General features: G+C 55.0%; 1 protein-coding gene across 1 annotated transcript in view; it reads left to right on the top strand.

Moving 5' to 3' along the window:
- The window catches only part of LOC121276839 (alanine--glyoxylate aminotransferase 2, mitochondrial-like), a 48,752-nt gene that overhangs the window by 13,153 nt on the left and 20,791 nt on the right, over nt 1–14,808 (top strand). The window contains exon 3 of the mRNA XM_041185383.1: nt 4,503–4,626. Coding sequence (XP_041041317.1) covers nt 4,503–4,626 — 124 coding nt within the window. The remainder of the gene's footprint in view (nt 1–4,502; nt 4,627–14,808) is intronic.

The raw sequence follows: 14,808 nt of genomic DNA, 5'->3' as shown, positions 1-14,808 counted from the left end.
GGGGGAGGGGGGGTGTGTTGGGGGGGGGGGTGTGTTGGGGGAGGGGGGGGTGTGTTGGGGGAGGGGAGGGTGTGTTGGGGGAGGGGGGGTGTGTTGGGGGAGGGGAGGGGTGTGTTGGGGGAGGGGGGGTGTGTTGGGGGAGGGGAGGGTGTGTTGGGGGAGGGGGGGTGTGTTGGGGGAGGGGAGGGTGTGTTGGGGGAGGGGAGGGTGTGTTGGGGGAGGGTGTGTTGGGGGAGGGGGGGTGTGTTGGGGGAGGGGAGGGTGTGTTGGGGGAGGGGAGGGTGTGTTGGGGGAGGGGAGGGGGTGTTGGGGGAGGGGAGGGGGTGTTGGGGGGAGGGGAGGGTGTGTTGGGGGAGGGGAGGGGTGTGTTGGGGGAGGGGAGGGTGTGTTGGGGGAGGGGAGGGTGTGTTGGGGGAGGGGAGGGTGTGTTGGGGGAGGGGGGGTGTGTTGGGGGAGGGGAGGGTGTGTTGGGGGAGGGGGGTGTGTTGGGGGAGGGGAGGGTGTGTTGGGGGAGGGGAGGTGTGTTGGGGGAGGGTGTGTTGGGGAGGGGAGGGTGTGTTGGGGGAGGGGAGGTGTGTTGGGGGAGGGTGTGTTGGGGGAGGGGAGGTGTGTTGGGGGAGGGTGTGTTGGGGGAGGGGGTGTGTGTTGGGGGAGGGGGGGTGTGTTGGGGGGGGTGTGTTGGGGGAGGGGGGGTGTGTTGGGGGAGGGGAGGGTGTGTTGGGGGAGGGGGGGTGTGTTGGGGGAGGGGGTGTGTGTTGGGGGAGGGGAGGGGGTGTTGGGGGAGGGGAGGGTGTGTTGGGGGAGGGGAGGGTGTGTTGGGGGAGGGGAGGGGGTGTTGGGGGAGGGGGGGTGTTGGGGGAGGGGGGGTGTGTTGGGGGAGGGGGGGGTGTGTTGGGGGAGGGGGGGGTGTGTTGGGGGAGGGGAGGGTGTGTTGGGGGAGGGGAGGGTGTGTTGGGGGAGGGGGTGGTGTTGGGGGAGGGGGGGTGTGTTGGGGGTGGGGGGGGTGTTGGGGGAGGGGGTGTGTGTTGGGGGAGGGGAGGGTGTGTTGGGGGAGGGGAGGGTGTGTTGGGGGAGGGGAGGGGGTGTTGGGGGAGGGGGGTGTGTGTTGGGGGAGGGGGGGTGTTGGGGGAGGGGGGGTGTGTTGGGGGAGGGGGGGAGGGTGTGTTGGGGGAGGGGAGGGTGTGTTGGGGGAGGGGAGGGTGTGTTGGGGGAGGGGAGGGTGTGTTGGGGGGGGTGTGTTGGGGGAGGGGAGGGTGTGTTGGGGGAGGGGGTGTGTGTTGGGGGAGGGGGGGTGTTGGGGGAGGGGGTGTGTGTTGGGGGAGGGGGGGTGTTGGGGGAGGGGGTGTGTGTTGGGGGAGGGTGTGTTGGGGGAGGGGAGGGTGTGTTGGGGGAGGGGGGTGTGTGTTGGGGGAGGGGGGGTGTTGGGGGAGGGGGGGTGTGTTGGGGGAGGGGGGTGTGTTGGGGGAGGGGAGGGTGTGTTGGGGGAGGGGGGGGTGTGCTGGGGGAGGGGAGGGTGTTGGGGGAGGGGGGGGGTGTTGGGGGGGGGGGGGGTGGGGGGGGGAGGGGGGGGGTGTGGGGGGAGGGGGGGGGGTGGGGGGGGAGGGGGGGGGTGTGGGGGGGGGGGGTGGGGAGGGGGTGTGGGGGGAGGGGAGGGTGTGTGGGGGGGGGGGGTGTGTGGGGGAGGGGGGGGTGTGGGGGGGGGGGGTGGGTGGGGGAGGGGGGGGGTGGTGGGGGAGGGGGGGGGGGTGGGGGGGGGGGGGGTGTTGGGGGAGGGGGGGGGTGTGGGGGAGGGGAGGGGGGGGTTGGGGGAGGGGGGGGGGGTGGGGGGAGGGGAGGGTGTGGGGGGGGGGGGGGGTGTTGGGGGAGGGGGGGTGTGCTGGGGGGAGGGGGGGGGTGTGTTGGGGGAGGGGGGGGGGTGGTGGGGGAGGGGGGGGGTGTTGGGGGAGGGGAGGGGGGTTGGGGGAGGGGGGGTGTGTTGGGGGAGGGGGGGGGGGGTGTGTGGGGGAGGGGGGTGTGTTGGGGGAGGGGGGGGTGTTGGGGGAGGGGAGGGTGTGTTGGGGGAGGGGGGGTGTGTTGGGGGAGGGGGGTGTGTTGGGGGAGGGGAGGGTGTGTGGGGGAGGGGGGGTGTGTGGGGAGGGGGGGGTGTGTGGGGAGGGGGGGGTGTTGGGGGAGGGTGGAGGGGTGTTGGGGGAGGGGGGGTGTGTTGGGGGAGGGGGGGGTGTTGGGGAGGGAGGGGGTGTTGGGGGCGGTGGGTCGTGTTGGGGGAGGGGGGTGTGTTGGGGGAGGGGGTGTGTGTTGGGGAGGGGGCGGTGTTGGGGGAGGGGAGGGTGTGTTGGGGGAGGGGAGTGTGTTGGGGGGAGGGGGGGCGGGATGTTGGGGGGAGGGGAGGAGTGGGGGGAGGGTGTGTTGGGGGAGGGGAGGGTGTGTTGGGGGAGGGGGGGTGTGTGGGGGCGGGGGGGAGTGTGTTGGGGGAGGGGAGGAGTGGTGTTGCGGGGAGGGGGGGGTGTGTTGGGGGAGGGGGGGTGTGTTGGGGGAGGGGGGTGTGTTGGGGGAGGGGAGGGTGTGTTGGGGGAGGGGGGGGTGTTGGGGGAGGGGGGGTGTGTTGGGGGAGGGGAGGGTGTGTTGGGGGAGGGGAGGGTGTGTTGGGGGAGGGAGGGGTGTGTTGGGGAGGGGAGGGTGTGTTGGGGGAGGGGAGGGTGTGTTGGGGGAGGGGAGGGTGTGTTGGGGGAGGGGGGTGTGTTGGGGGAGGGGGGGAGGGTGTTGGGGGAGGGGGGGGTGTGTTGGGGGAGGGGGGGGTGTGTTGGGGGAGGGGAGGGGTGTGTTGGGGGAGGGGGGGTGTGTTGGGGGGGGGGGTGTGTTGGGGGAGGGGAGGGGTGTTGGGGGAGGGGAGGGTTGTTGGGGGAGGGGAGGGTGTGTTGGGGGAGGGGGGGAGGGTGTTGGGGGAGGGGGGGGTGTGTTGGGGGAGGGGGGGGTGTGTTGGGGGAGGGGGGGGTGTGTTGGGGGAGGGGGGGGTGTGTTGGGGGGGGGTGTGTTGGGGGAGGGGAGGGTGTGTTGGGGGAGGGGGGTGTGTTGGGGGAGGGGGGTGAGTGTTGGGGGAGGGGAGGGTGTGTTGGGGAGGGGAGGGTGTGTTGGGGGAGGGGGGGGGTGTGTTGGGGGAGGGGGGGTGTGTTGGGGGAGGGGGGGTGTGTTGGGGGAGGGGGGGTGTGTTGGGGGAGGGGGGGGTGTGTTGGGGGAGGGGAGGGTGTGTTGGGGAGGGGGGGGTGTGTTGGGGGAGGGGGGTGTGTTGGGGGAGGGGGGGTGTGTTGGGGGAGGGGGGTGTGTGTTGGGGGAGGGGAGGGTGTGTTGGGGGAGGGGGGGTGTGTTGGGGGGGGGTGTGTTGGGGAGGGGAGGGTGTGTTGGGGGAGGGGAGGGTGTGTTGGGGGAGGGGGGGTGTGTTGGGGGGGGTGATGTGTTGGGGGAGGGGAGTGGTGTGTTGGGGGAGGGGAGGGTGTGTTGGGGGAGGGGGGGGTGTGTTGGGGGGGGGGGGGTGTGTTGGGGGGGGGGTGTGTTGGGGGGGGGGAGGGTGTGTTGGGGGAGGGGAGGGTGTGTTGGGGGAGGGAGGGTGTGTTGGGGGAGGGGGTGTGTTGGGGGAGGGGAGGGTGTTGGGGGAGGGGAGGGTGCGCGTTGGGGGAGGGGGTGTGTGTTGGGGGAGGGGAGGGTGTTGGGGGAGGGGAGGGTGTGTTGGGGGAGGGGAGGGGTGTTGGGGGAGGGGGGGGTGTTGGGGAGGGGAGGGTGTGTTGGGGGGAGGGTGTGTTGGGGGAGGGGAGGGTGTGTTGGGGGAGGGGGTGTGTTGGGGGAGGGGAGGGTGTTGGGGGAGGGGAGGGTGTTGGGGGAGGGGGTGTGTGTTGGGGGAGGGGGGGGTGTTGGGGGAGGGGGGGGTGTGTTGGGGGAGGGGGGTGTGTTGGGGGAGGGGAGGGTGTGTGGGGGAGACGGGGTGTTGTGGGAGGGGGGGTGTGTTGGGGGAGGGGGGTGTGTGGGGAGGGGGGGTGTGTGTGGGGGAGGGGGGGTGTGTTGGGGGGGGGGGTTGTTGGGGGGGGCGGGGGGGTGTGTGGGGGGAGGGGGGTGTGTTGGGGGAGGGGTGGGTGGGGGGGGGGGGGTGGGGGTGGGGGGGTGTTGGGGGAGGGGAGTTGGGGGGGGGTGTGTTTGGGGGGGGGGAGGGTGTTGGGGAGGGGGGGGGTGTTGGGGGAGGGGGGGGTGTTGGTGGGAGGGGAGGTGGTGTGGTGGGGGAGGGGGGTGTATGTTGGGGGAGGGGGTGTGTGTTGGGGGAGGGGAGGGTGTGTGTTGGGGGAGGGGAGGGGGTGTTGGGGGGGTTGGAGGGGAGTGGGGGTGTGTGGGGGAGGGGAGGGTGCGCGTTGGGGGAGGGGAGGGTGCGCGTTGGGGGAGGGGGTGTGTGTTGGGGGAGGGGTGTGTGTTGGGGGAGGGGAGGGTGTTGAGCTGACGGAAGTTACTCTTCTTTCTGACAGGAGGGTGACGGCGGTGTCTCGGGAGCAGGTTGGGCGTCTGTGTCACACGACCAATATCTACCTGCAGCCTCCAATCCACCTGTACGTCCAGAAACTCACCTCCCTCCTCCCACCCCCATTACAGGTAGGAACAGGGGCAGGTGCCTCAACCCCACCCCCACACCCACCCTCAACCCCACCCCCACCCTTACCCTTAACCCCACCCTCAACCCCACCCCCACATCCACCCTCACTCCCACCCTCAACCCCACCCCCACCCTCAACCCCACCCCCACACCCACCCTCACACCCACCCTAACTCCCACCCTCAACCCCACCCCCACATCCACCCTCACTCCCACCCTCAACCCCACCCCCACCCTTACCCTTAACCCCACGCTCACCCTCACCCCCACCCTCAACCCCACCCCCACACCCACCCTCACCCCCACCCTCAACCCCACCCTCACCCTTACCCTTAACCCCATGCTCACCAACACCCTCAACCTCAACCCCACCCCCACCTCACAGTCACCCCCTCCCCCAACAAACAACAAGGGGTGAAAAACATCAGTGGGAGTTGTCTATAGGCCTCCAAACAGTAGTGTAAGGTAGAGGATGGCAATAAACAGGAAATTAGAGATGCATGTAACAAGGGTGCTAGAGTAATCATGGGTGACATTAATCTACTCACAGGGCAAATCAAATTAGCAATAACACTGTGGTGGATGAATTCCTGGAGTGAAAACAAGATGGTTTTTTAGATCAGTATGTCGAGGAACCGATTAGAGAACAGGCTATCCTAGGTTTGGTATCGTGCAATGAGAGAAGGGGTTAATTAATAATCTTGTTATGTAGGGTCCTTTAGGGAACAGTGACCAGAACATATAGAATTCTTCATTCGGATGGAAACTGAAGTAGTCTGATCTGAAACTAGGGTCCTAAATCTAAACAAATGAAACTACAAAGATATGATGTGTGAGTTGGCAATGACAGATTGGGGAACTTCATTAAAAGGTATGATGCTGGATAGACAATGGCTAATACTTAAGGAATGAATGTATGCATTGCAACAGTTATACATTCCTTTCTGGTACAAAAACACAACAGGAAAAGCGGCCCAACCAAGGCTAACAAAAGAAATTAAGAATAGTATTAGATCCAAAGAGGTGTCATATAAAGTTGCTAGAAAAAGTAACAAGCCTGAGGATTGGGAGCAGTTTAGGATTCAGCAAAGGAGGACCAAGAGATTGATTGAAAGGAAAAAAGTAGAGTATGAGAGTAAACTTGCAAAGAACATAAAAGCAGACAGTAAAAGCTTCTATAAGTATGTAAAAAGAAAAAGATTAGTGAAGGCAAATATAGGTCTCTTACAGTTCAAAATGGGAGAATTTATAATAGAGAACAAGGAAATGGCAGAACAATTAAACAACTACTTTGGTTCTGTCTTCATGGAGCAAGACACAAATAACTTCCCAGAAGTACCAGGGAACCAAGAGTCTAGTGCGAAGGAGGAATTGAAGGAAATTAGTATTACTAAAACAATAGTGCTGAAGAAACTAGTGGGACTGAAAGCTGATAAATCCCCAGGGCCTAATAATCTACATCCCAGGGAACTAAAGGAGGTGGCCATGGAAATAGTGGATGTGTTGGTTGTCATCTTCCAAAATTCTGTAGATTCTGGAACAGTCCCGGCAGATTGGAGGGTGACCAATATAATCCCTCTATTTAAAAAAGGAGGGAGAGAGACAACAGCAAATTACAGACCAGTTAGCCTAACCTCTGTAGTAGGGAAAATGCTAGAGCCTATTATAAAGGATGTGGTAACAGAACACTTAGAAAATATCAACGAGATTAGACAAAGTCAACATGGATTTATGAAAGGGAAATTCATGTTTGACAAACCTACTGGAGTGTTTTGGGGGACATAACTAGCAGAACAGATTTTTAAAAATTCATTCATGGGGTGTGGGTGTTGCTGACTAGGCCAGCATTTATTGCCCATCCCTAATTGCCCTTGTTCAGAGGGAATTTTTAAGATAAGGAAGAACCCAGTGGATGTGGTGTATTTGGATTTTCAGAAAGCTTTTGATAAGGTCCCACGTAAGAGGTTAGTGTGTAAAATTAAAGCACCTGGGACTAGGGGTAATATACTGGCATGGATTGAGAATTGGTTAACAGACAGGAAACAGAGAGTAGGAATAAATTGGCCTTTTTTGGAGTGACAGGAGGTGACTAGTGGGGTACCACAGGGGTCAGTGCTTGGGTCCCAGCTACTCACAATAGATATCAATGATTTGGATGAGGGAATCAAATGTAATATTTCCAAGTTTGCTGACGACACAAAACTTGGTGGGAATATGAGTGGTGAGGAGGGTGTTAAGAGGCTTCAAGGTGATTTAGATAAGCTGAGTGAGTGGGCAAATACATGGCGGATGCCGTATAACCTGGATAAGTGTGAAGTTATCCACTTTGGTAGGAAAATCAGACTGGCAGAGTATTTCAATGGTGTTAGATTGGGAAATGTTGATGTGCAAAGGGACCTGGGTGTCCTTGTACACCAATCACTGAAAGCCAGCATGCAGGTGCAGCAAGCAGTTAACCACTTTGTATCCGGGGGGCTGTCCTTGGCCTAACCATCCCCCTCTTTCCATGTCAAGGGGTCTCTCCCATTACTCATCCCATTCCTGTCTGGCCCGTGTGGATCTTCCCATTCTGAGTGGGTGCAGGGGTGTTTTTCTGCATTATGGCAGCCTTTCGTATTACCCCACCCTCAGTTATGGTATGATCCTTGGGGTCACACCAGCTTTCCCCTTTACCCCTGGGTGAAGGCCATTAATCAGGGGCCTTAACCACTTGGTTTGGAGTTGCCCATTCACTTGTTTCTTCACCAGATCCCCTCCCAGCCATTGCTTGTCTCTATACTTCCCACTTTCGCTCGGGTTAACTATTGGCAGCTTCCTTGCTGCCCTGCTTAGTGGCTGTCACTGCTCCGAAAGGATCACCCATTCCCATCCCCATTGCTTCTCCAGAATCACAGAATTGTTACGGGGTAGAAGGTGGCCATTTGGCCCATCGTGTCTGCACCAGCTCTCTGAGCATTTTAACTTAGTCCCCATAACCCTGCATATTGTTTCCATTCAAATAACCATCTAATGCCCTCTTGAATGCCTCGATTGAACCTGCCTCCACCACACTTCCAGGCCGTGCATTCCAGACCCGAACCACTCATTGTGTGAAAAAGCTTTTTCTCACCTCACATTTGCTTCTTTTGCAAATCACTTTAAATATGTGACCCCTGGTTCTTGATCAGTTTCTGAGTGGAAACTTTTTCTCCCGATCTACTCTGTCCAGACCCCTCATGGTTTTGAAAACTTCTATCAAGTCTCTTCTCAGCCTTCTCCTCTCCAAGGAGAACAGTCCCAACCTCTCCAATCTATCCTCATAGCTGAAGTTTCTCATCCCTGGAACCATTCTTGTAAACCTCTTCTATACTCTCTCCAATGTGTCCACATCCTTCCTATAATATGGTGCCCAGAACTGTACACAATATTCCAGCTGAGGTCAAACCAGTGTCTGATATAAGTTCATCATAACTTCCCTGCTCTTACACTCTATGCCCCTATTAATGAAGCCTAGAATACTGTATGCTTTAGAAACAGCTCTCTCTGTCTGTCCTGCCACCTTTAATGACTTATGTACATATACACCCAGGTCTCTCTTCTCCTCCCCACCCTTTAGAATAGTATCCTTTATCTTATACTGTCTATCCATGTTCATTGTACCGAAGTGTATCACCCCACACTTCTCTGCATTGAACTTCATCTGCCACCTATCTGCCCACTCCACCAATGTGTCCTTTTGAAGTTCTACACTGTCCCCCTCACAGTTTACAATTCTCCCAAGTTTTGTGTCATCCGCAAACTTTGAAATTGTCCCCTGCACACCAAGATCTAGATTATTTAAATATATCAGGAAGAGCAAGGATCCCAATACTGACTCCTGGGGAACTCCTCTACAAACCTTCTTCCAGCCCGAAAAATGCCCACTAACCAGTACTTTCTGATTCCTATTCCTCAGCTAATTTTGTATTCACATTGCTAATGTCCCTTTTATTCCATGACCTATAACTTTCCTCACAAGTCTGTTGTGTGGCACTGTATTGAACACCTTTTGGAAGTCCATATGCACCACATCAATGGCCTTGCTCTTATCAACCACCTGTTACCTCTTCAAAAAACTCCAGCAAGTTAGTTAGACACGATTTTCCTTTAACAAATCCATGCTGAATTTTCCAAATGAATCCATATTTTTCCATGTAACTGTTAACACTATCCTGAATAATTGTTTCTAGAAGTTTCCCCAGCACCAAGGTTAAACTGACTAGTCTGTAATTGCTGGGCAGATTTTTATAACCTTTTTTGAACAAGGACATAATGTTTGCAATTCTCCAGTCCTCCGGCACCTCCCCTGAATCCAGGGAACATTGAAAGCTTATTGCCAGTTCCTCTGCAATTTCCACTCTTACTGCCTTCAATATTCTTGGATGCATCTCATCCGGTCCTGGTTCCTTATCCACTTTAAGCACCGACAGCTTATCCAGCTTTCTTGTTGGACTGGACACACACTGCTGTAGAAAATTCTCCTGACACAATCTAGGAACGCTTGTCCCTCACTGCTCCTTACACGAACACTATCCCAGTCTATATACAGGTAATTAAAGTCCCCTATTCTAACAACTGTATGATGTTTACACCTCTCTGTAATTTCCTTGAAGATTTGTTCCTCGCTATCCTTCCCACTAGCTGGTGGCCTCTATAGTACACCCAGTAATGTAATTGCTCCCTTCTTATTCCTGAGCTCTAGCCAAATCAATTCTGTCCTTGAATCCTCTGACACATCCTTGTTCTCCAGTATTGCAATACTCTCCTTAACCAAAAACCCCACCCCTCCTCCTTTTTCCCCTTTCCTATCCTTTCTGAACACCTTGTACCCAGGAATATTTAACACCCAGTTCTGCCCTTCCTTAAACCAGGTCTCTGTTTTCACCACAACATCATAATCCCACTTGGCAATCTGCGCCTGTAACTCCCCAATTATTTACTATACTCTGTGCATTCACACACATGCAGTGTAACCCTGATTTAGACTTCATTACTTGCTTCCTTACTCCGGCTCCAACTATTAACTTACTATTCTCTATTTTAGTGCGATCTGCCTCTCCCAACATTCCATTCACCCTGGTATTCCTCTCTAATATTCTCTCCTGGTTCCCACACCCCTGCTAAGTTAGTTTAAACCCTCCCAGCAGCACTAGTAAAACACTCCGCAAGGAACTCAGTCCCAGCTCTGTTCAGGTGCAACCCGTCTGGCTTGTACAGGTGTCATCTCCCCCAGAGTCAGTCCCAGTGTCCCAGGAATCTAAAGCCCTCCCTCCTGCACCATCTTTCCAGTCACATATTCACCTGCCTTATCCTCCTACTTCTGTACTCACTGGAACGTGGCACTGGGAGTAATCCGGAGATTACTGCATTTGAGGTCTTGCTTGCTAATTTTCTACCCAGCTCCCTAAATTCTGATTCCAGGACCACATCCCCCTTCCTACCTAAGTCACTGGTACCAATGTGAACCACGCCCTCTGGCTGATCACCCTCCTCCAGAAGAATGTCCTGCAACCGCTCTGTGACATCCTTGACCCTGGAACCGGTGGGGGGCAACACACCATCCTGGAGTCACGTCTACAGCCACAGAAACACCTGTCTGTTCCCCTAACCGATGAATCCCAAATCACTATAGCCCTTCCTTTCTTCTTCCACCCCTCCTATATACTCTCTTTCTCCAGACCCTTAAGCTGCGGTGTGACCACCTCTCTGAATGTGCTATCCACGAGGCTCTCAGCCTCCCTGATGTGCCACCGTGACTCCAGCTGCCACTCGAGCTCTGAAACCCGGAGCTCCAGTTCCTGCAGCTGCAGCACTTCCTGCACATGTGGTCGTCTAGGACACCAGTAGCATCCATGACTTCACACATATTACAGGATACGCATTCCACTCAACTGAACTGCCCTGCCATGTCTTACCTCTACTTCCCTTACGTTAACTTTATTCTACTTTGGATTATTTATATTACTTTATTATGTTGGCCCTAAATTTCCTTTATTCCTGTCACTTCTCAGTTAAATCCAAGTATAGCTACATGTTTAAAAATATTACACTTTTCTGGTTTACTCACCAGGTCCTACTTACCGAGGCTGCTGCTCTTCTTTGAGGAAAGGTAGAAAAAGAAAGGAGCACCTCCTCCCCGAACTCCCTCACTCACCAAACTCCAACTGAAACGCTCGACTGCAGCCATAAACAGCACTCTAGTGCAGACAAACAATGGCTTCCTTAAGAGTACCCCAAGTTTCTCCTCCACTCTGTGAGATTAGTCAAAAAGAAAATGGAAGTATTCGTAAGGGCTAGAAGGCTGGGAACAGATGAAGCCCGTAGAGAATACAAAGAAAGTAGGAAGAAACTTAAGCAAGGAGTCAGGAGGGCTAAAAGGGGTCATGAAAAGGATTAAGGAAAATCCCAAGGCCTTTTATACATATGTAAAAAGCAAGAGGGTAGCTAGGGAAAGGGTAGGCCCACTCAGGGACAGAGGTGGGAATCTGTGTGTCGAGCCAGAAGAAATGGGAGAGATACTAAATGAATACTTCTCATCAGTATTCACCAAAGAGCAGGACTTAGCGGTTGATTTGTCTAGGGAAGAGTGTGTAGATAGCCTGGATCATGTTGAGATCAAAAAAGAGGAGGTGTTAGGCATCTTGAAGAATATTAAGGTGGATAAGTCCCCAGGGCCAGATGGGATCTACCCCAGAGTACTGAGGGAGGCAAGGGAGGAGATTGCTGGGGCCTTGACAGAAATCTTTGTATCCTCACTGGCTACGGGTGAGGTCCCAGAAGACTGGAGAATGGCCAATGTTGTTCCATTGTTTAAGAAGGGTAGCAGGGATAATCCAGGAAATTATAGGCCGGTGAGCCTTAGGTCAGTGGTAGGGAAATTATTGGAGAAGATTCTTCATGACAGGATTTACTACCATTTGGAAGCAAATGGGTGTATTAGTGAGAGGCAGCATAGTTTTGTGAAGGGGAGGTCGTGTCTTACTAACTTGATCGAGTTTTTCGAGAAAGTGATAAAGATGATCGACGATAGAAGGGCAGTGGATGTCATATACATGGATTTCAGTAAGCCTTTGACAAGGTCCCTCATGACAGACTGGTACAGAAGGTAAAGTTGCATGGGATCAGAGGTGAGCTGACAAGATGGATACAGAATTGGCTTGGTCATAGAAGACAGAGGGTAGCAGTGGAAGGGTGCTTTTCTGAATGGAGAGCTGTGACTAGTGGAGTTCCACAGGGATCAGTGCTGGGACCTTTGCAGTTTGTAGTATACATAAATGATTTGGAGGAAAATGTAACTGGGCTAATTAGTAAGTTTGCAGACGACACTAAGGTTGGAGGAGTTGCAGATAGTGAAGAGGATTGTCAAAGGGTACAACGGGATATAGATCAGTTGGAGACTTGGGCGGAGAAATGGCAGATGGAGTTTAATCCGGACAAATGCGAGGTAATTCATTTTGGAAGGTCTAATACAGGCAGGAATTATACAGTAAATGGCAGAACCCTTAAGTGCATCGACGGGCAGAGGAATCTGGGTGTACAGGTCCACAGGTCACTGAAAGTGGCAACACAGGTGGATAAGGTAGTCAGGAAGGCATATGACATGCTTGCCTTCATTGGCAGGGGTATTGAGTATAAAAGCTGGGAAGTCATGCTGCAGCTGTATAGAACCTTGGTTAGGCCACACTTGGAATATTTCGTGCAATTCTGGTCACCACATTACCAGAAGGATATGGAGGCATTGGAGAGGGTGCAGAGGAGGTTTACCAGGATGCTGCCTGGTCTGGAGGTTATTAGCCAAGAGGAGAGGTTGGAGAAACTTGGATTGTTCTCACTAGAGTGACGGAGATTGAGGGGCGACTTGATAGAAGTTTACAAAATTATGAGTGGCATGGACAGAGTAGATAGTCAGAAGCTTTTTCCCAGGGTGGAAGTCAATTACTAGGGGACATAGATTTAAGGTGAGAGGAGAAAACTATAGAGGAGATGTGCAGGGTAAGTTTTTTACGCAGAGGGTAGTGAGTGTCTGGAACTCGCTGCCAGAGGAGGTGGTGGAAGCAGGTACGATAGTGGTGTTTAAGAGGCAGCTTGACAAATACATGAATAGGATGGGAATAGAGGGATACGGACCCCGGAAGTGCAAAATGTTTTAGTTGACGGGCAATATGATCGGCGCAGGCTTGGAGGGCCGAAGGGCCTGTTCCTGTGCTGTACTTTTCTTTGGACATTGTTCTTTGTTCTTAGAGTTTATATTCACAGCCCTGAATACAGAGGGGTGTAGAACCATCAGTGCTGCCCTTTCTATCTCATCATCAACCCAGACAACTGTTCCAAATGCTGTACAGAGACACCTCCCCTCCCTGCCCAAGCACAGTGACTCCTGATAGGTGTTCCTTTAGCTGAGCGGTGGTATATGACCTCGTATACCATACAGTAATGGGGGATGGTGGTTGTGCCCCTCCCTCACCCATCGCTGGCAGTGCTGGGGTAAATTTTGTCTGCATTATGGGGACCACCAGCAGCAGATGACCTCCTGCTCCCAGGGTGACCCCATATTCCACAGATGCCCCCTCACTAACTGCTTTCCCCCCCCCACCCCCCCATTATGGTAGTCAGACCCTGCTGGGCTATGAACCGTTCCTGCTAACGGCCTGATCTGTGCCCAGCACTGAGTGTGTTGGCCCCTCTCCCCATTCTGCTCCTTTATTCATTGGTAAACTGCCTTCTTGCTGGCACACTTATTACAAATCTGGGATCATTCCGCACTAAGTGTGGTAGTGGGCATGAAAAGCAAGGTTTTACCCGCTGGCTGCGATGGTGGGTTTCACCCTGTGTCGTGCACTTCCCACTTCATTAATGATGCAGCCACAGGAAAGGCGCTGTCTCGCTGGTGAGCAGACTCTGAATCGCCTGTCACACTGTTACCTCACTGCTTCCTCCCTCTGGGTGTCACACACACAGTTCTCAATGCCTGGAGCCCAGGACTGCTCCAGTGAAGACATGGCCCTGAAAGCCAAAGGGAGTTCAGTGCCCATCACTGGAATGCCTTTCGGAGGCCACTGTGATGTCATTTACCCCTGCTCTGGCCACCGGGTGTCCAGCAATCTTACCACTCCGGCTTGGTAGGCACTGTGAGCGGTGGTCAGTGCCAATGCTGCACACGAGAGGTTGGCCATCCAGTGCAGAAAGAGGATGAATGATCTCACCTGTGCCACCAGGTTAAGGCAACCATATCATCACTCTAAACTCACACACTCACAAGCCCATCACACACTCACTGGCATCTCACTCACTGCCAGCTCAAGGGACATCACCACTCACTCTCTCACACACACCCTCACATCTCCATCTGGCCTCATCTCCTCTGGAGGTGCCTCCTCAGCCCTCACCATCTTGAGACCACTTGTACAGATCAACTTGTGCCCCTGGGATACCCTCCTTCCCCAGGACAGCCCTCACCCTGCAGCCTCTTCCCTTGCCTGAGGCCACTTCTCCCCCTTCCCCAAGCCCTAGCGCTGCAGCCTTACGGCTGATCTGGTAGGTAGAGACCTGCCTGTGAACCTCTTTAAAAGTGATGTGGTGCTGCCTGTGAAGCCTGGAGCTGGTGACTGTGAGTGCTGCCTGAAGCAAGGTAGGCAAACAAACCTCGAAGTCCCGAGTGAAGTGCAGCTCACCAGATGCACGTCACTTATGTTCAGTTGTGTAACAGGTTGGTGTGAAATCACACCGACAGGCCTGGATGATCCAGTGTAGGGGGGAAGATTCCGGCGAGCAGATGTATCACAGTGAGGCCCCCGATGTCTGATTGGGGGGAGTGTGTCTCGCCGTTGACTGGCTGAGCGGACAATCACAAACTGGTTTCACAACATCGTAAAAGCCACTTTTGTCTTCTCGCCATATTGTCCACTCACCCCACCATGGTGCCCAACACCAACAGGACCAGACAAATCCACCCTTAGTCTTCATGTCCTGCCCCTCTGCATCGACTCTCATAATATAACTCGATTCTTGTTTCTCTCTCCCTCGATCGTAAAGAGCTGCCCCTGATAAAGCTCACGGGCTGTTTGGGCCCTGGGAAAGCTCACGGGCTGTTCAGGCCCTGGGAAAGCTCACGGGCTGTTCAGGCTCTGACAGTTCAGTTGCCGTTTCTGTCTTTAGTTCCTCAA

This window comes from Carcharodon carcharias, chromosome 4 (genome assembly GCF_017639515.1).
Source record: "Carcharodon carcharias isolate sCarCar2 chromosome 4, sCarCar2.pri, whole genome shotgun sequence".
Lineage (NCBI taxonomy): Eukaryota > Metazoa > Chordata > Chondrichthyes > Lamniformes > Lamnidae > Carcharodon > Carcharodon carcharias.
This window is presented reverse-complemented; position numbering and strand designations above follow the sequence as displayed.